The sequence below is a fragment of the Coenobita brevimanus genome, chromosome 14, assembly GCF_032717465.1.
Source record: "Coenobita brevimanus isolate Jiangsu-jjx chromosome 14, ASM3271746v2, whole genome shotgun sequence".
NCBI lineage: Eukaryota > Metazoa > Arthropoda > Malacostraca > Decapoda > Coenobitidae > Coenobita > Coenobita brevimanus.
Genome location: NC_136967.1, coordinates 28666031 through 28691088, shown reverse-complemented (window position 1 = coordinate 28691088; position 25058 = coordinate 28666031). Strand labels below are relative to the sequence as shown.

At 42.3% G+C, this 25058-nt stretch overlaps 1 protein-coding gene across 1 annotated transcript in view; it reads right to left on the bottom strand.

Moving 5' to 3' along the window:
- Positions 1–392: 392 nt before the first annotated feature.
- LOC145389610 (mitochondrial import inner membrane translocase subunit TIM14-like) overlaps positions 393–25058 on the bottom strand; it is a 185948-nt gene continuing 161282 nt past the window's right edge. The window contains exon 5 of the mRNA XM_080264855.1: positions 393–1949. Within this exon, the coding sequence (XP_080120981.1) occupies positions 1848–1949 (102 nt within the window). The 3' untranslated portion in view covers positions 393–1847. The remainder of the gene's footprint in view (positions 1950–25058) is intronic.

Here is a 25058-nt window from a genome sequence, read left to right as displayed (position 1 = left end):
GAGGGATGGGGTGGAGAGGTATATGAGAGAAGGGGGTGTGAGTTGGGAGTAGGGCAGTGAAATGGCGGGGGACAGGGCAACGTGGAGGCGATTTGTTTGTGGCCACCCCAAACGGGATCGAGGCGTCTGGCAATAGATAGATAGATAGACAATACAATAATCATGATGACACATTTTCAAACGCATCATATTCCACGTGCACAGTGTAACTATAGAAATTTCTCAGATATAAAGTTATGGTTTTACTAATGTATCACAGTTAGGTAGTACCATGTATTTATAAAATAAGGATGACTCTGAACAACCAACTTAATTGTGCATTTTGTAGTGGGGAATCTGGAAACAATTGCTAGAAATATACAGAATTTTATTTGAAATCTGTACAGTAATAAAATGCTCTTGTACACTATTTACATTAGTATGACCGTTACTGCCACCTCAGCGAAATCTAAATACAGTAACCTCTCAAATAACGCGAGGGTTAGGTTCCTGGAGAGGTCGCTTTAGTTAAAAACGCATTATTTAAACATAATTTTCCCATAAGAAACAATGGTAATATTGGGGATTACGTTCCTGAACTCTGGGAAAGTCTACCCATTTGGGAAGTTATGCTACTCTAAACTTAAAAGCAACAATATTAATTTGAAAGAAATTCCACATAAAAAACAAAAACAGTATATTTGGGGGAGAAATAAACAACATTTGGGCCCTAGTTGGGCCGAAGCTTTGTTTACTTCTCCCCAAATACAGTTTTCGTTTTTTTACATGGATTTTCTTTCAATTCTGCTTCATTCACGGCATTGTGAAAGTTCCTCAACTTATTAATGCATTAGTAGGTCATAAAAACACTACAGTAAAAGCAACATTTTCATTACAGTAAGTAGGTCACAAACAATAGCAACACACAGCCTCACTTCATCTATGCATCACTCGTCGTCTGCTGCTGTCCCTCCTCACCCCCTCCCGCACCTCCTGCCACTTCCCACCCTAAATTTGTTGTCCCTTCTTTCTCTGCTGTCCTTCTTCCTCCTCTTCCTCTGACTCCCGTGCTACTGGTGATGAAGATAACTTCCTTAAGTTTTCTGTATTATTCATAAAGAACTGCTCTATCTTAGTCTGTGTGGTTTTCTTCTTTCTGTTTTGCAGCATGAACTTGTAACAAATTAGATCTGCCATCACCTTGGCCAAATTTTGTCTGAAAATGAGCCAAATTGTTCAGAATGGGGCCAAACTTCATTTTCGAATATTGTAGTTCGAATAAAACCAGTTTAAGTAACAGGCAAATAAAAAATTGTACTTATGCATAAACTGCCACACATGGTCTATCAGCTCGGGACTGTCCAAGGTGCGCGCGGCTACTTTGAAACAATCATGTACGTGTAAAGTCGCGTTAAATGGAAAAACCCTTGTTAGTTAAACATATTTCCTTAAATATTTGCTCGTGTTGAAACAAAAACGCATTCTTTAAACTCGTGTTAGTTGAGAGGTTACTGTATATTTCATCTGAAGTTTCAGATGCCAAAATATAATTCACACTTGATTCATGGTACAGTATGTACTATTACTTAGTAATTTTTACTTTCAATTTACAATGTGCCTTTTGGCTTGCAAGTCATAAACTCATTATATTTCTACTACACATGAAGCTTTGAAAAAAAAAGAAAAAAAAAAAAAAAAAAAATCACCTATAAAATTTCTATTCACAATGTGCACATCCTTTCAGACTATTACATGCTCTTTAATAGCTGATTTTGCTATACATGAAGAGACCCCCATTGGAGAAGGTGGAGGGTGAATGAGGCTATGCACCCCATGGTGTTTGCCCCATGATGATACTGTGCAACAGTTTATTTGTCCAGGAGATCTTTGGCCTCGCTAAGCTTGGAGGAGATGTAGGGGGAGCCGCCGCGATCAGGGTGGTTCATCAACATCATCTTTTTATATGCAGCCTGAAAAATGAATGAAAATTATGTTGAGTAAAGGGGTGAATGGTTCAAGGTGAGGGAGCAAAGGAGAGAGCAAAGAAATAATGGAAATGATCTACTGGACACTAAATATTGGACTGAAAGAATACTCAGTACTAGGAAGGGATCTTATTTGTAAAAAATAAAATGCATGAAACTGAAAGCAGAACAAAGGAAAAGAAAACATGTTAAAGAATGTGACAAGAGTAGTTCTCTACCATACAGTGACAAATTATGTTCACAAATAATAATATGGAGCATACTTGTATCATCATAATCATTGTCTTGGCCTCTTTTTAGAGGCAGCAACATCTCTAGGTGTGACTGTCTGTCTATCATTAACAATTGTTTTATATGAGGTAAATTCACTTTTGCAGATTTTAGCAACTATATGGGAAACCACACTACACTACAACACAAAATAGCGCTATCTCCCACACACCACACAAAATAACCCTCCAACACCATACTATATTAACCCATGACGTCCGGGTGTCTTGTATTGATGACCACCTGGAGACGTCTCGGTAGCATGTGTATGTGATCTAGTGTTTCACAAAATAGAATATTTTGCAGGCAATTACCACCACAGGCAAACAATGGAAACCCTCCTGCACACATCCCAGTCATGCTTCCATTACCTGCCTACCTCTGTCATGGAGAGAGCAATGCAAAAAGTTTTCCCTGTGTGTGGCGAGATGTCAGCCAGCCTGCCTCAAGGTCATTGCCATTGCAACTTCACTCCCCTGCTCAAACCACTGCACACTCACGCCACACTTCTCAAAGCCTCCATGGAAATGGTGCTTGTGGTTAGCTGCAGTATTCTGAGAGTGTTTTTCACCGTGGAGGGCCACTCATACGGACACAGCCACACACACAAAAAAAAAAAAAAACACACACCAAAAGTTTTCTCTCTGACTCTATGCACTACCAGGACAATCTGAGGCCATCAGCTTGAAATTGAAGGATTGATGTGTATTATGACAGTTTTTATTACTGGTTAAGTATTAGTTATTACGGTTAAAAAAAAAAAAAAAAAAAAAAAAAAAAAAAAAAAAGTGATTTTCCAGAAATCCCTGGCTGGGAGAAGGGTTGATGGAAATAAACACTGGACCCCATGGGTTAAGATCACTAACTGAAGTGCAATGAAAATTCTGCATCTACTTTTGTATTTGTTCCCACCTAAAGATGAGTTAAGAAAGGTAAAATGAAGAAAGATACAGGGGGAACTAACAAAAGCATGCCGAGCGCAAAGGGCCAGACAATAATTCACTCACCATTAAAGACTCTGGAATCCTGGGCTACCAGACAGGCATACCCAACACTTTTTTTTTTATTACAGAGGTACTTCATATTAACAGTGCACTTGCCAGAGAGTCAACACACTGACTATCAAGTTCAAAATGGGGCACTTTACCCTGTCAAGTGCTGTTCCATGCATAAACAACAGATGTTTTAAGGAGAAAGATCAATATGATGATCACTCTCCTTAAAACATGATGAATAAGGAAAGTACGGTAAACAGAAAGGCAAACATAATTAAGGATTTTGGTATGGTAGAAAACGAATGCAACTTCAAGACTATGTAAACAATGTGGATGCGTTGGTACCCAGGAAAACAGAGTTGAATGATTACATGGATGAGAAAAATCTGGACTTTTTTTTTTTTTAAAGTGAAGAATGGAACAAATAAATGTAAGGATGAAGGAAAGGATTTAAGAAAAAAAAAAAAAAAAAAAAGTATGCTGGTTATCATTCATAAAAAAGAAATAACAAACACAGATCTTGGAAATAACAAAGCACAGATGAGAGGGGTTGAAATACAGGAAGATCAGGGTAGAAAACTTGAGATGGCTGCTATACATACATATGCCTCCTTAAACAAGATCATGGAGTATAGATGGCTAAGAACATCTGATGAATGAGTCCCTAGATGTGTCAGCAAAGTTGATTAGAAGAAACAATGCATTGGTGTTGACTGGAGTTTTAACTAAAAAGATGTAAATTTGGCAGGACTGGATGCAAGGACAAATGATGACTCCTAGGGATACAGAGCTAATGCATCTGATGTTAGAAAATATACTACAGTAACTCATCTTATCATGGAAACCATGAATTAGAGATGATGAACTATCAGTGTCAGTATTTACAAAAGATCCCAATGATATGTTAAATAAATTATACCAGTGCCCCTTGGGGAAAAATTACCCTTAGGTCACTGAAATGCAGGTGTTGATGAGAGGAGGAGAGAAAAGAAACAGAGGATAGACATATTTATGGAAAAGCAAACTCTGACTCCCTAAGTCATTATTTTGCAAGTGGAAACTTGAGTAGAATGGCAATGACAGACAATATTCATGAGAAATATGGAATTAGGATGAACAAATATGATGAGGATATCAGTAGACTTGTCCCAGAATTTCCTGTCAAACAAACCACAAAGGAAAACAGAATGGTTTAATTACTGATGAAAGAAAGCAAAGGGAAAAAATTAATAATGCAAGGAATAGGTTACAAAAAAGACATTGTGACAGCATGGAATGAATACAAGGAGGCAAGAAATTACTATTTAAAGACACAAAGAGAAAAATAAATTAAATATCAAAATGATATAATGACTAAAGTAAGAAGCAGGGTTGTGGAGTCAGAGTCATGGAGTCGTCTGTTTTTGGTTGGAGTCAGAGTTGGTACTCTTCCTACAGCTATGACTCCAAGCTTTTTGGTTCTGAAATGGTATCAATCATATTTTTTAATACTTTATTCAGTTTATTTTACAACCATGTATAACTGTTTATTTGTTACAATGCAAGTACTATAAGTATTGAATTTAAAATAAAGATGTAAGAATTGCATCTATCAAAATTCATGAATGTTATTCGTTTACCTGCATCATGTCCATGTGCCATATTATTATTACAGTACAGTAAAACCTCAATAAGTCGACTCTGCAGGAAGCGGAATATCTGGTAAGTCGAACTCTAACAGAGGTGTGACTAACCGTTTATTTAAAAGGTTACATTTTAGTTTCTTATATTCCAAGTATTCATTTTAGTTTATTATATTCCAAGTAATAATAGTAGTAGTTGTTCCCCTGGCAGTCTGGCTGAACAGCCCCGAATCCCTAAGAAAGGCCACGGCAGAGACCAGGCTTTCCCAAAGAGCTCTCAAGGAGTGTATGTTGTGTTGTTGGCGCAGGCGATTGTGTGCAATGCAGTCTTCCATAATGTGCTTAATAGTACGGGGTGCTATGCTGCATCCTGGACAAGCATCAATGACTGAGTCATCCAGTCTCTTCTGATAACTCAAGAGGGCTGGATAATGCCCACGTCTCAGCCTGGCCAGGTGGACCATGTTCTCATGAGGGAGGTGGGATTCAGAAGGGTGGATATCAGGAGGCCGTGCATGCAGTTGTGCCTTGTCTTTGAGTGACTGAAAGAAGCGGTGAGTGATCTGAGTATTCATATGCTTCTAGAAGCTGGTTTGAGGTGGGTGTGATGACAGTATTTGTGATATCAAGTGCTGGGTGTTGTTTTGATGTTCCTTGGTTTGTGTGGATGTGCTGCCATGTACTGCAGTGGATGGTGTGGCTTTGTGGAGGCTGCACAAGGAATTTGGATGTCTCTCATGTCTAGATGATCCATGATTTTGAGGACTTTGGTTTCTTGGTGTAGGTGGTCTGTAGGTTTAGGGGCTGTGCAGCCTGTGATTATTTTTAAGGCCTTGCTCTGTATGGTCTGTAGGGTGTTGTAGTGCGTTATAGTGAGGTTAGAGGCCCAAGCAGGGCTTGCATAATTTATCGCTGAACATATATAGTGTTTGTATACTCTGGTGGTGGTTTCTTTGTTGTGTCCGAATGTTGTATGGGCAAGTGACCTTAGGGCATTGAATCTTGGTGTTAATTTATTTTTAATGTTTGTGATGCATTGTTTAAATGACACTGATGTATGTTACACCAAGGAGTTTGGGTGTCTGTGTGGGAGGGGGGTGTTGTTTATGGTAAGGTGTGGAATATGGCTATGTTCTACTGTCCAATTCATGAGAAGGGTTGCTGTAGATTTGGCTGGGGCTATATTGAGTCCGTTTGTAGTGAACCATTTGTGTAGTGTGTTGAGGTAAGGTTGGATGTGTGCGGCTGAGTTTGCGTTTTGGTGTGTACATGTAAGTGTTATGTTGTTGCATGGGAAACTATGTGTATCTGTGGTGTGTGGGTTGTGGGTATGTCTTGCATGTATAGGTTAATGAGTGTAGGTGACAAAACAGATCCTTCTGGGACGCCGTTTCTGCAGTTTCTGATGTTCGATGACTGACCGGCAAATGTTACATGTGCACATCTGCCTGCTAAGTAGTTTACCAGCCATCTTTTTGTGTTATTGTGCATGTTTGTGTTGAAAATTTTGTTTGTGAGGTTGGGGTGGGGGATGGCATCAAAAGCTTTACTAATGTCTAGTGTGACTAGAAGTGTTCTGTGTAGTGACCTAGCTGAATTCATGCCATTAAAAACTCTTTGTGTAAGGCCTGTAAGAAGAGTGTTTGTGGAGTGTAGTGGCCAAAATCCATGTTCTGATGGGGCTAGGAGAATGTGAGGTGTTACTGATCGTAAGACTAGTCGTTCGGTGACTTTGGAGGGGATGCAGAGGAGTGTGGCGGGGCAGTGTGGGGAAGGCAACATGAGGTTTTTGTTGGGTTTGGGGATAGTGATGATGGTACCATGCTTCCAGATGCTGGGTATTATGTTGTGTAAGTAGCAGCAGTTTGATATGTTGGTGAGAGCTTGTTTGCCTTGTGGTCCAAGATGTTTAAGGCGTATGTTGCTTATGTTGTCTGGGCCACGGGCCGATGAGTGCTTATGGTTGCTAATGATGTGCTTCGTCTGGTTGTAAGTGAAGGGTGCAAAGTCTGAGTCTGTGGGGAACTGTCTCTTGCGTTGGATGACATGTCAGTCGTCGCAATGGGAGTTTAGATGACGGACTTGTGAAAAATGATTGATGAGAGTGTTTGTTTGTTGTTTTTTTGAGGGTATGGTGTCTGTTGTTGTGTTGGTAGTGTGTGATTGTGTAGTGTTGCTTCTGAAGAGTGTGATGCTTTTTAGTGTTTTGTAGAGGTTGCTGGTGTTTGTTTTGTGGTCAAGTGTTTGGAGATAGTTATTCCAATCTAGTGTCTGCTGCTCTGATATTTTATTATTGATTGAGTGTTCAATGCTTGTATTTGTTGTATGGTGTCTTGTGTATGGGGTGTTGGGGAGTGTTGCAGTGTGTCGCACTGACTGATGATGCCTTGAGTTTCTGGTGTGAAGTTGGGATTGTATCTTTCTGTTGCCTCTAAGGATATGTCTTTTGTCTGTGTTTTGAATAATTGTATTGAAAGTGTGCACAGTGGTGATGTTTGTGATGGGTGTACTGTTTAATGTTTCAAAGTGTTGTTCTGTTTCAGTTGCAAAGGCCTCCCAGTTGGCTCTCTTATAATTGGTGTATGCGTGTCTGTGTCCAGCTGGGGTGATCCTGGTTTTGGTAGTGATGATGATTGCAAGGTGGTCAGAGCCAAGAGCTTCTACCACTCTCCAGGATGTTGTGGGGGCAAGGTTTGGGGAGCAAAAGGTGATATCTGGGAACGATGGGAGGAAAAGGGCTTTGTGTAGGATATGGGTATGTTGATGAAGATTGTTGAGGATGAAAAGATTATCTGTTTGTGATTGCAGTACCAGCCCTCTAACTTGTGTCAGAGTTGTTGACATGCCAGGTCAATGCCTTGGTGTTGAAATCACTAACCAGGATGATCTTGAGTATGTTAGTGATGTGGTGTATTTGAGGAGAATCATTGCGTGACACTGTGGGAGATGACTGGGGGGGAATGTATGAATTGGCAATTGTTATGTGTGATCTGTTGCATTTCACTTTTATTGACTGATACAGTAAGTGCAGAACTTAACATTATTAACCCTTTGAGATTCTGATGACGCTTTTAATCGCCATTTTAAGAAACTTTTGTAAAATATTCACCAAAAATCGTATGTAAGCATCATAACAAGAGGCTCAAGCATGATGTCACGGAATGGCTGCTCTATGTGTGGTGGTACTGCATAGCTGGTCTGACTCATGGCTTTATTTCCTTATAACTTTATTCTTGGTGAATATTTTTCTACAGCAAGGTATAAAATTTTTGATTTTTGCCTAACTTCAACTCGTCACTTTGACTTTTTATTTTCTTTGTTTTCCTTTTATGAACATACCACGATAAAGTACTACTATTCAGTTTCAAAATAACACCACAACCAGCATCCTATCATTAAAAGTGTATTTACACTGACCGATCAAAGAAAAACATCGCGAAGCGAATATGCAGCCGACACTAAAATAAAATTGTGCATCTCTTTCCTTTCGCTTTACTGCACAATCAAATGCAAAATTTACCATAATCTATATAACTTTGTAAAGGTAATTTATTCTATTTGTGCATGGTTTAAACCAAATTTACATATCTTTACTCGTTATTTTTTGCCAAATATTTTTCTACGGTAAGGTATAAAATTTTTGCTTTTCGCGTAACTTCAACTCGTCATTTTCACATTTTATTTGATTTGTTCTCTTTTTTTGAACATACTATGATAAAGTACACCTATTCAGCTTTAAAATGACACCAAAACCAACATTCTATCATGGAAAGTGTATTTACACTGAGCGATCAAAGTAAAATATTGGGCCGCGAAGATGTGGGACAGCATGAGTGGCTGACTCTAGCACAGACATAATCTGCCCGGCCCAGAAACCAGATAGGGATAAATGACTGTTCCATCCCTCCACCTATGCATCCTCCTATCCTAGCCTAGCCTATGACATGCACCAAATTGATTTTATTGTTTCTTTTTACTGCTCTATAAATGTTTCTTTAGTTTTGTGTTAATAGACAAGTAATCATATATAATTTGCGACTACTGAGGGGGAAGTAATATATGTTTTTTGCTATTATTTCCAGTTAGTCGGAAAATACGGTAAGCTGAACTACCCTAGAGCCCTACATACAGTAGTTTGACTTATGAAGGGTTTATTGTATCCAGTATACTCAAGTCGGAACTGAAGTCAGTGTCGTACTTATAAAATTTCTGGCGCTGTTTACTTATCTCCTATTTCTACTGATAATCAAAATTTCTCTGACTCTTTTACTTCTACGATGGAACGCATTCTATCCATTCCTCCTTTCTCTGAAATCTCTATTCTAAGAGATTTCAATGTTCACCACCACCTTTGGCTCTCCTCTCCTTTCACTGATCCACCTGGTGAACAAGCCTACATCTTTTCTATCCTTAATAACCTAGAGCAGCATGTACAGCACCCTACCCATATTCCTGACCGCCTTGGAGAGAGCTCCAACATACTTGACCTCATCCTTACAACTAATCCTTCTGCTTACACTGTTAATCATTTCTCTCCGCTGGGCTCCTCCGATTATCACCTTAACCTGTCCTATTGCTCCGGTACGGCCTGTGGACCCTCCAAAGAAACGTCGTCTGTAGCACTTTGGAGCTGCGGATTGGGAGGCCCTCTAACAGTATTTCTTTGAGTTTCCCTGGAATGATTATTGCTTCCATGGCCGGGAGCCATCTGAGTATGCCTTGCGCATTACGGAGGTTATTCTCTCAGGCATGGAAGCATACATTCCTTTCTCATATCCTTTGACTAATGCAAGAAAGCCTTGGTTTAACCATGCTTGTTCTAATGCTGTCCGCAACAAGGAGAGGGCCTATAGAAGGTACTGGAGCCAACCCACCCCCGAATCACAACTTTTATACGTTTCTGCCCGGAATCGTGCTAAGTCTGTTCTTCACTCTGCTAAAAATAATTTCATCTGTACTAAATGCTCTCAACTCTCCAACTCGAATTCTCCCCGCTCCTTCTGACACCTTGCCAAAAACCTTTCTAATAACTTTACCTCATCATCCTTCCCTCCTCATTTCTACTCTGATGGCTCTGTAGCTATTTCTTCTACTGATAAAGCAGATCTCTTCGCTCAGACTTTCTCCTCCAATTTCACCTTAGACGATTCCAGTGCTGTTCCTCCATCACTTCCCCCTTCTGACTTCCTCAAGGCTGACATTAAAATTCTTCAGCTGTTGTATTTTCTGCCATCACAGGCCTCAGTACTAATAAGGCATATGGGCCTGATGGAGTCCCTCCTGTTGTTCTCAAGAACTGTGCTTCTGTGCGTACATTCTGCCTAGGCAAACTCTTTCGCCTTTGTCTATCAACCTGTACCTTTCCTTCTTGCTGGAAGTTTGCTCTCATTCAGCCAGTCCCAAAGAAGGGTGACCATTCCCAACCCTCTAAGTATCATCCAATTGCTTTAACATCCTGTATCTCAAAAGTTTTTGAGTCAATTCTTAATAGAAAAATTTTAAAGCATCTTTCCTATCACAACCATCTTTCTGATCGTCAGCATGAGTTCCGTCAGGGACGCTCCACTGGTGATCTTCTCACCTACCTTTCAGACTCCTGGTCATCCTCCTTTTGGGACTTTGGCGAAAGCTTTGCCATTGCACTTGACATCTCAAAGGCTTTCGATCGAGTCTGGCATAAATCTTTAATTTCCAAACTGCCCTTTTACGGTTTCTATCCTTCTATCTGTGCCTTCATCTCTAGATTCTTTCTGGTCATTCTATAGCCACTGTTATAGATGGCCATCGTTCTTCTCCTAGATCTATTAACAGTGGTGTTCCTCAGGGCTCTGTCCAATCACCAACTCTCTTCCTTTTATTCATCAATGACCTTCTAAGCTGTACATCTAACCCTATCCACTCATACGCTGATGACTCCATCCTTCACCTTTCCATTCGATTCCCGCAACATCCATCTCAGCAGTTACTTCAGCAAACAAGGGATGAGGCTATGGCACACCTAATGTCTGACTTGGCTCGTATATCTGACCGGGGTAAAAATAACCTGGTTGTTTTTAACCCCTTAAATGCAGATCGTCGCGTTTGCGACGCTCGCCAAAAAGGACATAACGGCGGAGTGTCGCGTTTGCGATTCGAGTTAATTTTGAATAAACGCGGGCAAGGATGTTCCAGCTGGTATTGTCTATCAGTACCACCACCCTTTAGCTACAATTAGCATACTTTACCTTTGTACTACTGACCTCCGTTGTTGCCAAGTATCGCATTTCCCCCCCCCACCACCACGGCCCGGCCAGCCTGGCTGTGATACATGGCAGCGCTCTGACTGCTCAGAACTGTAAATCTGCGCTCTCCTCTCACAAGCAGTTTATGCTAATAGGAAACGCTTGTTTCCCCAGTTGTAACACTAGCTTTTTTTCTCACGGTTTGCCCCTGTTTAGCGTCAGTTTACCGCAGGCTTTCAAAGTGACATTATGGTGAGTTCTAGCTCTTCCGAGTCAGTGCAAGCGGCCGACAGGAACGAGAATAAAGTGACGGGCGTAAGGCAGAATAAAAAGCGCGCCGAGGTGATCTTTTGGGAAGTAATATGATTGAAAATAATGTAGTATACATGTTTTTAGCTGTGAAAATGGAAATGTTTGTTGAGTGACGGGAAGACCGCCGCCGCATCGCATGTCGGCCGTACGTTCCGTTGATTTTAGCCTTATTTTCAGTGCTTATTGTACAAATATGGATTCCAAACTACCTTTACGTTGTAGTATAAAGTTTACTGTGACAGAATGAGGCTGTGGTAGAGGGGAAACCGGGTTGCTGGAGGTGTGAAAGTGAAGATTTGGTTACCCAACTTTGCAAGTCTCCACAAGTCCTTGGGTAGTCCACGAAGGCTCAACACCTGTCTCTGGAGAAAGCCGAATGTAAGTACTATCTGCCATACCAATTATAATGTTCTAGGGTTAATCTCTGATTTTTGGCTAATATTTTCCTACAGGTACCCCGACCGCGATACAACCCCGCCACTCGGGGGGGGGTCGACTGTTCATGGCCGCGTTTAAAGGGTTAATGCATCAAAGACTCAGTTTTTACACCTATCAACCTGACAAAGTCTTCCACAAGTATACCCACTAATGTTTAATAATATTCAGTTTAATCCTGCATCATCCTTGAACATGCTTGGGGTTTCATTCACACGGGATTTATCATGAAAAGATCATATGGCATCTCTTGTAAAATCTGCTTCCAAGAGATTAGGTGTGCTAAGCCAACTCTGTTCCTTCTTTACCCCTGCACAACTGTTGACTCTATACAGGGGTTTTATCCACCCCTGTGTGGAGTACAACTCTCATGTAAGGGGAGGCTCCCCACATACATCTCTTCTCAATAGGGTGGAGTCAAAGGCTTTTCATCTCATTAACTCTCCTTCTCCTACTGACTCCCTTCAACCTCTGTCTCTTCGCCACACTGTTGCATCTTTATCTCTTTTCTATTGCTACTTCAATGGTCACTGCTCCTCTGAACTGTCTGCATGCATTCCTCCACCTCTATGACGGGCGGATAGCACCCGTCTAGCAGCAAACTCTTATCCTTTTTCTGTCCATCTCTCTAATGCAAGAGTTAACCGTTACTCCCAGTCCTTCATTTGTGCAACAGGTCAACTCTGGAACTGTCTCCCTCTGTCTGTATTTCCTGCTTCCTATAATCTCCAGTCTTTCAAACGCAGTGTGTCCAGGCATCTCGAAATGATTGGATCTTGAATTTGGCTCTCTCTTGTATTTTGTTTTTCTCTTGGAAGGAACAATTTTGCGGGTTCGCGGCCTAAAAAGGAAATATTATTACTGACTCCACAACCCTGGTCAAAAGAAACCAAAATTGTTCTACAATTTTGTTTGTGATAGGTGGTTACATAGGAGTTGCAGCGGTATTAGAGATGGACTACGAGACAATCCTGATTGCACATGTCCAGTGTGTTGGGGAGAGTATACAGATACAGTTAAGTCCCAGTATTCGCAGGGTTACTTACCAGAACACCCTACACGTACTGAAGTCCGCGAATATCCCACCCCTACCCCAGATGTCATTGATTTCTATGCTATTCCTGTTACTACAAACCCGCTATAGCATTAGTTACTGTATTTTATGGCATATTAATACATTCTAAAATGACATTACATGATTATACATGAGCAACTCTGGATACAGTAGAGTACAATCAGACTCCTACTTACAAAGGATCAACTTACGAAAAATCTGCAGATATGAGAAAAATCATTTTCAGCACTAAAAAAAATAAAAAAACAATTTACCAATTCAAACCATGCACCAAATACAGGTCCGTGGTCCACAACAGACAGCAACTGTGCGTTCCCATCTTCCCCCTTCTTGGAAGCCCAAAGCAATGTTGTTATCAACACAAGTAACATCAGCTGTGTTTTTCATCATTTAGACTTGATGATTCCCCCAACATGTCTCAGAAATGGAAAAGTAGTGTTAGTGGTAGTTGTAGCAGCAGAAAATGTCATGCAACTACAACAGAAACCAAAGTGAATATAATTAACCCGCTGCATGCCAGTGCCATTTTAAAACGGTCTGACATAATTCCGCGGCCAGTGCCAGTGCTGTTTTAAAACGGGTTGAAATAAAGAAGTTCACTGTGACCGGATTTTTCAAGATTCGTGGGTAAAAATTGGCAGGCACGTATGGTAACCGTTCCTCTACCATCCCCTTGGCTGTCCAGGCCATAACTCACTCGCTCCTCCCCTCACGCTCGTTCTGCCTCACTCTGTCTGTGTGCCTCACCCAGTGCTATGCATAGTGAAGGCATTTTGTAAATATTTTCATGTAAGTGTAGGTTATAAATATTTTCTTGTAAATGTAAGGACTATATAGTGACGTCAAATTGCAAATACCTTCTTGTAAGTGCCAGGACTGTATGTACTGAAGTCAGGTTGTACCTATCTTCAAGTAAGTGTAAGATAATGCATTCACTGTGAGAAAGACACGCAAATTGTGATAGACGCTGAAGTAATAAGTAATCAGAAAAGTGTACTGAACCTTCCCAGCATAAATACCTGAGTATATCTTACATAGAAAACGGCTTTCTCTCACGTATGTGGTAAGCGTGATAGAGCGGCTATACCTGTATACGAGTATGCAGGACTCAATAAAATCAATTTCCGAGCCTTGATGAGCATTTTAATGGCGAAATTCGTTGTTTTCACATCAAAATCAATCATTTTAGCCCCCCCCCCCCAAAAAAAAAAGGTCGAAAAATGGCCGGCACTAGGGTGACCCATAGGGATAAAAATAGCCGGCACGTGGCGAGTTAAGAGAAAGTACACAGGGAAGAAGCTAAGTGATGTGGCATGTGTGTTTATACTCAATCCCTCGACTGTAGAAACAATTTTAAAGGACAAGGAACATTTTCCTGAACATGTAAAACAAGCTGTACCAATGCATTCAACAATATACATAAAAATATCACAGTCTTTGAATTTATGCTTGTTTATATTAATCATACACGCGACAATATTTAACTTGTTTCTACCTTGCTGTAGTTGACTTTGAATTATGTTCTAGCATCACCCACAGCTGTTTTCATTAATTTCCTTTGGTACTACAACATCCTGGGTATATTTTAAAACGACTTTGAAGAGGTACAAGTACAGTACTAAAAAACTAGTGTACTTCCTAAATAAACTGATATGAAAATAAACGACGGGGAATCATCCTGACGACAAAAAGTCCCGATGGCGAATTGTCTTGTTATTGTTGTGATGGCGAATTGACTTGATGGCGAAATATCCCGAAATATTTATATAGACGTAACATGAAGATTATTTGTATAATTCCAAAGTATGTCGATCGTTCACTTAAGGTAATTAGGCATTTATATAAATGCCAATGTCTCGTATGTAGCCTTATGCTAAGATGAAGGATCGATCATAAATCAGCTGATTCAAGTTTCAATATATTATTATTTTTCATTTAATGCCCATGATTTGATGCCATATTTTACATTTACTATATAAACAATAAACCACCATCACTTTTATAACTTACATAATTAAAAAACTAGTGTACTTGCTAAATAAACTGATACGTAAATAAATGATGGGGAATCGTCCTGACAGCGAACTGTCCCTACTCTGCCTCACAGTCACAGGGACTCACAGCCCTCACTCATCAATGTCAGAACTGCCTGGCTGGGCAGGGCTAGCTAATGAGGCTGGACCGGTGGACAAGTGTGTGTGGTCTAATGCCGACAGTGTGAGGACGTTTTTGTTGCGTTTGCACATTCGCTGTTCACTGAGCCGCGGATGATCCATCGTTGTTGCAAATCGTTCCCATTGTACAGTGGGCATAGGGTACTAAAATTTTGACATTGTATAAGCGAAATATCGTACAATGAGGCATTGTATAATGAGGGTTTACTGTATTAATGTACAAAACTTTATTAACTGAAGATTCCAGTTCACTTAATATTAATAAACGAATAATTATTACTGTAATTTCACGTTTTTGACAACTAAAACTGAAATTAATGTGGTTATTATTTTTCCTCTACCATAACAGATTGAAATAATAACACTAAAAAAAAAAAAGTAGTGTAGTGCTTAAGTAAATTGAGAAGGGGTAGTGGGGGGTTAAATGGTGGGGTCGTCATCTAGGAGATCGACATCCAACTCTGCCTCCTCGGTGCCACGCCCCCTCCCGCTGTCTCCCCTCACCACTCTCTTTTCCTCTTCCTTTCTACCTTTTTCCACTTCTCCACACACTTCTGACACTTACGAGAGATTATAGGCACCACCTCCTCACTGTAACTATGTGATGAACTCATCTTGTCACCCCTCCTTCAACCCCAATAACAACAGCTCATATTGTCACCAATAATCCACGATAAATGGGGTAAAAATCCAATACGTAATAATTATACACCTCAGTGAACACGGGAGGGAAGCCTCACCGGCACACCGGGCAGGCCACACGCTTGCTGATTGGCTGCTCTGGGGGAGTGGTAGGGAGTGAGAATGCTGATTGGTTTGGGCTGTGTGGCTTAGATGTCTGCCTGCTCTGATTTGTTTGCCCGGCAGCATGGACAAACCCACGTGACTTTGAGCCCCTCTACCACTGTCCAGAAGGCCGAATCATGTATGGCAACCAGTGCTGTCACTGAGAAGAGGGTTAAGCCTGTTGTCCCCCCTACCTAACTCAAAACCAGTATATTGGTGGGGATGCCCCTGTGGTTCTAGACGCCTCATATATATACCGTATATGTAATCCCTGTACTATCTGGACCCCCACTTTCCGGACTCCCCACTTACCAGACATTGTGGGCCTGGACCTTCGGAACCCAAAAACGGCCAAAAAAGAGAAAGAAATACCCCCAAAATCCGAATTTTTTCCCACCTATAATTTGAAATTGCCGCGCGGCACCAAACAGCTGCTGTGTGTGCATGGCCCCTTCACCCCATCCTTTCTTCCTCCCCCCTCCCCAATCAGGGTTGCCATTTGGTATTTTTCATTACCAAAAGTGGGCCAATTTGGTATTGAAAAGTTCGTTTGGTAGTGAATCAGCATGATCCATTACCAAACAGATTTTTCACATGTATGAAGTTATAGAGAATGGAGATGGTGGACTGTCTGCTCTCTCTGATGAATCTGCTAGCATACATTGCGCAAAAATAAACATGCTGCTGATTGTAATGAGAGTGATTATTTCCCAGCATACAAATAATTAGTGAAGAATAAATGATTCCTTTAAGAATTTGGTAATGAAAAGTTAAATTTGGTAATGAAAACTGAGGAGATTGGTAATGTGGCCGAGCTCAGATCTGGCAACCCTGTCCCCAGTTACCGCCTAAACACTGCCAAGTGTAGATGTTCATCACAATGGATGCTGCACGTGCTCGTTTTTGTGGATAAACAGTGAATAAAGTGCAATACCTCACCCATAGACCACATGGGAATTTACAGTGCTGTGCAGTGTTAAATAATTAGAATTTAGAGTGCAAAGGATTAAGTGTGGAGTGCAAAGTGGCGGTTGAAACTCATGGTTGAAACTGGTGTGGCAGAATTAAGAACAGAATGTGCAGTGTTAAACAATTATAACTCACAGTGCAAATATTAAGTGTAGCACAACACTGGATTATTGTATGTGCTTCAAGAGCATTTTCACCACTACCAGAGCCTTAGAGGAGGCGGCCACAGATGTGCTGTAAGTACCCTGTACATTCCATACTCACTTCTAATTCCTCATTCTCTGGTTCCTTCTCATTTATTTCATGCTTTATGTCCATTATTGGTGTGAACAGGGTCTTACATAGATTTAAATAGGTGCTATGCACGTCCGGTAGGTAGTTCTTTAGGTGGCTTTCAAAGTTAGGCTCAGTTAGGGTACATAAGTACCAGTCCAGCAGGTAGGGGCCCACTTTCCAGATGGGACCATTTTCCGGACATGCCTTTGGCTCTATTACATCAGATAGTGGAGGGATTACTGTATATATATATATATATATATATATGAGAATTAGACTGCAGCACCAGTCGAGCAGGGCAGTACTCTCAAGGTGGATGGAAAGCTGATGACTGGGAGAGCTGGAGCTCTCGTTTCATCAGCCCTCGGGACTAGTTCCTGACCATCCCCCTTCGCTGAACTTTTTCAGTGTTTCAGTAACACAGAGAGTAGGCCAGCATGCTCTCCAATACAAGTTTCTCTAAGTGTCAACACCAAACTACATGCACAGTACACACTACAATTCCTTTTCAAAATAAAAAAAAAAGTAAAATGGTGCACTACAACAATGTCTCAGAGTCCCCAGGGGGGGGTACCATAAGTGCCCCCACCATCCACCCCTCTCCTGGTGATGACTCTTTGAGCTGCCTGGATCCACTGTCTGACTCCTTCATCTCTGCAACATTCGCAGCCTTTCCTCTAACTTTCTCTCTGTTGAACACCACCTCTCCTCCTCTAAACCTCACATTCTCTTCCTTACTGAGACTCAGCTGTCTGAGGCAACTGATAGCAAACCCTTTTCTGTATCCTCCTACCTTATACTCATTTCAAAGCCAAAGGTGGATGTTGCATATGTGTACGCAACAACCTATCTTGCTCTCATGTTCCTGAACTTGATTCTTCTGAATTCTCTACTCTCTGGCTTCGGCTCTACTGTCATTCTTTGACTGAATATATCTGCGCTGTTCACTTATCTCCTAATTCTACTATCAAAAATTCTTCGACTATCTTACTTCTATGATGGAACGCATTCTATCCATTTCTCCTTTCTCTGAAATCTCCATTCTAGGAGATTTCAATGTTCACCACCACCTTTGGCTCTCCTCTCCTTTCACTGATCCACCTAGTGAACAAGCTTTCATCTTTTCAATCCTTAATGACCTAGAGCAGCTTGTACAGCACCCTACCTGTATCCCTGACCACCTTGGAGAGAGCTCCAACATATTTGACCTCTTCCTTAAAACTAATCCTTCTCCTTACACTGCTAATCTGTTCTCTCCCTCCTCCGATCATAATCTTGTTACTTTAACCTGTCCTATTGCTCCGGTATGGCCTGTGGACCCTCCAAAGAAACATCGTCTGTGGCACTTGGGTGCTGTGGATCAGGAGGCCCTCAGGCAGTACTTCTTTGATTTTCCATGGAATGATTATTGCTTCCATGGCCAGGAGCCATCTGAGTGTGCCATGAGGATTACGGAGGTTATTCTCTTGGGCATGGAAGCATACATTCTTTTCTCATATCCTTTGACTAATGCAAGAAAGCTTAGGTTTAATCATGCTTGTTCTAATGCTGTCCGCAACAAGAAGAGGGCCTATAAAAGGTACAGGAGCCAACCCACCCCTGAATCACATCTTTTTTTATGTTTCTGCCCGGAATCGTGCTAAGTCTGTTCTTTGCTCTGCTAAAAATAATTTTTATCCGTACTAAATGCTCTCAACTCTCCAACTCAAATGATTCCCGCTCCTTCTGCCACCTTGCCAAAAATCTTTCTAATACCTTTACCTCATCATTCTTCCCTCCTCCTTGCTACTCTGATGGCTCTGTAGCTATTTCTTCTACTGATAAAGCATATCTGTTTGCTCAGACTTTCTCCTCCAATTCCACCTTAGACGATTCCAGTGCTGTTCCTCCCTCACTTCCCCCCTCTGACTTCCTCAAGGCTGACATAAAAATTTCTTCAGCTGATGTATTTTCTGCCATCACTGGCCTCAGTCCTAACAAGGCATATGGGCCTGATGGAGTCCCTCCTGTTGTCCTCAAGAACTGTGCTTCTGTGCTTACACTCTGCCTAGGTAAACTCTTTTGCCTTTGTCTATCAACTTGTACCTTTCCTTCTTGCTGGAAGTTTGCTCTCATTCAGCCCGTCCCAAAGAAGGGTGATCATTCCCAGCCCTCTAACTATCATCCAATTGCTTTAACATCCTGTGTCTCAAAAGTTTTTGAGTCTATTCTTAACAGAAAATTTTTTAAGCATCTTTCCTATTACAACCTTCTTTCTGATCGTCAGTATGGGTTCCGCCAGGGACGCTCCACTGGCGATCTTCTCACCTACCTTTCAGACTCCTGGTCATTCTCCTATCAGGACTTTAACGAATGCTTTGCCATTGCACTTGACATCTCAAATGCTTTTGATCGAGTCTGGCATAAATCTTTAATTTCCAAACTGCCCTCTTACAGTTTCTATCCTTCTACCCATGCCTTCGTCTATAGACTTCTTTCTGGTCATTCTATAGCTGCTGTTGTAGACGGCCATTGTTCTTCTCCTAGGTCTATCAACAATGGTGTTCCTCATGGCTCTGTCCTATCACCAACTCTCTTCCTCTTACTGGCTCCCTTCAGCCTTTGTCTCTTGAACGCACTGTTGCATCTTTATCTCTTTTCTATCGCTACTTCAATGGTCATTATTCCTCTGAACTGTCTGCCTGCATCCCACCACCTCTAAGGCGGGCCTGTAGCACCCCTCTAGCAACAATCTCTCATCCCTTTGCTGTCCAACTTTCTAATGCAAGAGTTAACCATTTCTTCCAGTCCTTCATTTATGCAACAGGTCAACTCTGGAACTGTCTCCCTCTGTATTTCCTACTTCCTATGGTCTCCAGTCTTTCAAATGCAGTGTGTCCAGGCATCTCGAAATGAATGGATCTTGAATTTGGCTCTCTTTTGTACTGTTTTTGTTTTTTTCTTGGAAGGAATGTTCATGCAGGCTCAGCCTTTGGTTCCTCCTTCCTCGCACATATCTATCTATCTATCTATTGCCAGACGCCTCAATCCCCGTTTGGGGTGGCCAGAAACAAATCACCTCCACGTCGCCCTGTCCCCCGCCATTTCACTATCCTGCTCCCAACTCACACCCCCCTCTCTAATATACCTCTCCACCCCATCCCTCCATCTCATCCTCGGCCTCCCCCTCCCTCTTCCCCCCTCCACCTCACTCACATACACTCTCTTCGTCAGTCTTTCATCCTCCATCCTCTCCACATGGCCAAACCACCTCAGTGTATTCCTCCTAATGCTTCCTATCACATCCATATCCACACCACAATGCTCCTTTATATCCTCATTTGTCAGCCTGTCTCTCCATGTGACTCCACAGGCTCCTCTTAAATAACTCATTTCCACACACACACACATCATATATATATATATATATATATATATATATATATATCTATCTGTCTATCTATCTATCTATTGCCAGACGCCTCAATCCCGTTTGGGGTGGCCACAAACAAATCGCCTCCAAGTCGCCCTGTCCCCCGCCATTTCACTCCCGGGCTCCCAACTCACACCCCCCTCTCTCATATACCTCTCCACCCCATCTCTCCATCTCATCCTCGGCCTCCCCCTCCCTCTTTCCCCCTCCACCTCACTCACATACACTCTCTTCGTCAGTCTTTGACCCTCCATCCTCTCCACATGGCCAAACCACCTCAGTGTGTTCCTCATAATGCTTCCTATCACATCCACATCAACACCACAACGCTCCTTTATATCCTCATTCGTCAGCCTGTCTCTCCATGTGACTCCACAGGCTCCTCTTAAATAACTCATTTCCACTGCTCTCACTCATATATATATATGGTCAGTTTAGTATATCCTATCTATACAAGGGAAGTAATACATGCTTGAAGTGTAATGCTGTATGGTAGGGAGACCTGGGCAGTAAAGGGAGAGGATATTCACAGGCTCAAATGTAAAGAAATGACAGTCTACTTAGATGGATGTGTAGTGCATCCCTGAATGCAAGGCCTGGGGGAGCTATGATTACGAATGAAGAGCTGACAGGAAGGATGAGACTGGAATGTATTATTGTGATGAGGAGGAGTAGATTGAGGTGGTCTGGCCATGTTGAGAAGATGGAAGATGACAATTGGGTGTGGAAGGTGAGAGGTGTAAATAGCAAGGGTAAGGGTGTGAGGGGCTGACCAATGAAGACCCCAGACAAGGTCATAGATTGTGACCTCATGGGTAAAGGACTGAACAGGGAGGCTGCCAGAGATCGAGCAGCATGAGGAGTCATTATTAGGTGACCAAAGTCGAAGCAAGCAAACATGTTGGAGCCTTTATAAGTGATACAACGACTTTGGCAAGACAATGTTTGGCTGAATACTACCACACAGCTGGATAATCGCAGCAGTTATTTGCTGCTGTTTTCATTATCAGTTAGGTCACAAAGACCAGAAGTGTGACTGCTCAGTTTATTGCCTCAAAGTTATAAGCATATCTATAAGGAAATTAGGTATACTGCAAAAAGAGTTACTTCCCAAAATCATCATCATCATCATCTAATCCTGTGTTGCCCCATGAGAAATGTAAAAGCCCAGGCTTAAGCGAGTTGGTCCTGATATATTAGATGAGAGTGACCAGCCTCACTCATCCCTGAGAGCCATGCTCAGTCAGTAGAGGTGGCCTGCAGTCCAACCGGACCCAGGTTCAAATCCCCGCTCAGGCAGGGAACAGTTTATGGATTTGAATTTGATAAAATCAGACTTTACTGATCTACCAGAAGAACCACCGACATGTCGTAAAAATACCCCCGCTAATACCAGTACACCAGTCCTGTATGTGACAGCCCAAGCATGTATTCAATATGGACGGTGGGTGTTAGCGCCGAAGTGGTGACATGTAGAGGTGTATTGTATGAAAGAGGACTACCGGGCCTTGAGAGCAGGCTGTGAAGCCTATGCCCAGTGTTGGACACATAAAAAAATAGAAAATAAAAAATTAAATAAACCCTAACCACCCCTTAGATATAAACATGCATGGGCTCAATCTGACTGGAGCACCTTAATTACCCACTAAACCACCAGGCGCCATAATTTGGTTAAATGGTTATATGTGGTAGATGGGGGTGCTCGCCACCCACTCACTCGATGTATTGCTGCTCTCAGGTGTCTGCCCTTTCCTCTCTTCTTTCCTTCCTCTTCTGTCCTTCTTTCCTTCATTCTTTCCTCCTTCTTCTGCCTACGGGTGACTTTACACTCCCTCTTGTGTCTTTTTTTCCTTCTTTCTTTCCTCTGCCTTTGCCTATGGGTGACTCTACACTAAGTAACAAGCCTATTGGTTTCCTGTACACCAAGAAACCATTTACTATGCACTACACCACATGCACTTTACATTTCACACAACGTATCCCACTACGTTACAGGGGTTGGTGCCAGCAAGGGCATGCAGCCAGAAAACTTTGACCCCGATACCTAGTGGCGGACTTCTGGGGGGAGGTGTGGCGGGGGTTCCACTGGCATAGATCGTGGGTCCAGGGTGAGATGGGGCTCGGGCCCTGTGCTAGAGGGTACAGGGCATTGCGGCTCCCAGGCTGCCGCTTCCACCCAATAGAGAGGGGCCTGAACCTGGGAGTAGTGCCCCAGGAGGCTGTCCTATCAGTGGGTGTATAATGGCGGGATAGCTGCAGTGCCAAGACTCGCTTGGAGGGTGTCCCTGCAGCTGTCCTGGCAGGGTGCCCCGAGGCCACTACCAAAGCCACTGGTAAGCTGGTGGGCTAGGGGTCCCAGATCCATTGCCTGGACCTGAGACTGTGCAGTGAGTGGGACCTGTGCTATATCTGTCCCCCTTTATTAATACTGAAGATGACAAAACAAAATAAGTTTCAAAGCAAGCCTGAGGACAGTAAATCACCCATGGGGATGAGGGTGGGTTCATGGAATGTGGGAAGTTTGAGGGGAAGAGCGGGGGAAGTCGTTGAGGCATTCAGTAGGAGGTGGGTGGATGTGGCGTGTTTGCAGGAAGTCCGGTACAGGGGTGGATCAGCCAGAAAGATTGATGGGAAGGGCTGTTGCTATATGTTGTTTTGGCAGGGGGGAGGACAGACGGATATGGAGGTGTTGGTGTGATGGTTGCGGAGAAATGGGTGGAATATGTTATAAATGTTTTGAGAGTAAGCGATAGGATATTGGTAGTGAAAATTCTGTTGGGAAGAAAAATAGCTGTGATTATAACGGTATATGCTCCACAGGCAGGATTGGATGAATCAGAGAAAGATAGATTTTGGGATGATTTAATACATGTAGTGGGTGGTATGCGGGATGATGAGATAGTGATTTTGGGAGGGGACTTAAATGGTCATGTAGGTGAAGCAGCACAAGGTTATGAAGGAGTGCATGGGGGATGTGCGTATGGTCTAAGGAATGCAGAAGGTGAAAGGATACTCGAGTTTGGGGAGGCAACGGACATGATTGTGTGCAACACATATTTTAGGAAAAGAGACAGTAGGTTAATTACGTATGAGTCTGGGGGAAATAGCAGTCAGATAGATTATTTTCTGGTTAGGAGGGCTGATAGGAGGTTAGTGAGGGATGTTAAAGTTATAGGAAGTGAGGAGTGTGTGCAGCAGCACAAACTATTGATGTTAGGACTCCATATTATAATTACAAATCATAATAGATAGATAGATAAATAGATAGACAGAGAGACAGATAGAAGCAGGAAGTCGGATGATGAGAAGGTACTGTGTCTGCAAGAATCGAGCAATGCTAAACATGCTTACACACTCTTAACTCAAGGAATGCTTTATAGGCACACGACAGCGCCTAGTGACCATACACACACATACACACATACTCACACACAGGCTTCTAGAACTTTCCAATCACAGGGAACACACATGATACGACTTCTGTTTCACCAGAATTTAGGAAAGAGAGCTGAGAAGGAAGCTAGCCATAGAACAGACAGGTCGCAGGGAGAAGGGCTTAGCAATTTGAGAGAGAGACAGGGAGACAGGGACTCTACTCATACTCACTTGTGAGTGAGAGACTCTGTTAATATTTCCAAGACAAATAAAAATAGTCCCATACTATTCTTTATCTCTCCTGTCACTACATGACAAATGGGAAAGAAGATTATCTACTTACAAAGCTACTCAAGTATAACAACCGCTCGTCCACAAGTCTAATATATATAACTTCTCTACAAGTAAATACAAAGTCTTTTATGACATTTGGTAACTACAAAGGAGTTACCAAGTCTTCTTATGACATTTGGTAGCAGCGAACGTATACGAACCTCGTCTACGAATCAACAGTGAATTCCTACAAAATATCAAGATTGAAAACAAGAATACCTCTCACAACCAACAACTCACAAATAGCTCCTGATAGTATTCTCTCCAACCAGCCCCCTCCGTCTCCCCGATCATCACGCTGATGTAGAGGTGAAGAGATCACAGGACACCTTGCAAGTAGTTTAACAATACAGTAATCACTCTAATATCCGGACGCCCAATAACCGAACATCCCCACTAACCGAACCTTATCGTCCTGGGATCAAACATTCCCAAAATGGTCCGAAAATCCAAAAAAATTGGAAAAAAAATCGATTTTTTGCCGTCCGTAATTTGAACTTGCCGCGCGCGCCGCGTGAGAGCATTGTTTTGGTTCGTCATTCCTCCGACGTCCGATAGAGCGCCGCTGCATCCTCCCCACTTCCCGCCTGTCTCTCACCGCGACAAGACCTACGCTCTTCGCCATGGCTGCCCACGTGCTCGCTTTTGTGGTGGTGCCGTACTTGCTGCAAGGCCTCCTGCTGCTCTCTGCCCTACTCTTAGTGTGTGTGATGATGGCCCCGCCTCCTGAGAAAAGGAAGAGAGTGGTGTTGACTCTGGAGAAGAAACGGGAGATATTGGAGAAGGTTGATGCGGGTTGGTCTTCCTCTCGCATTCTCCGCGAATTCAACCTGGCCCGG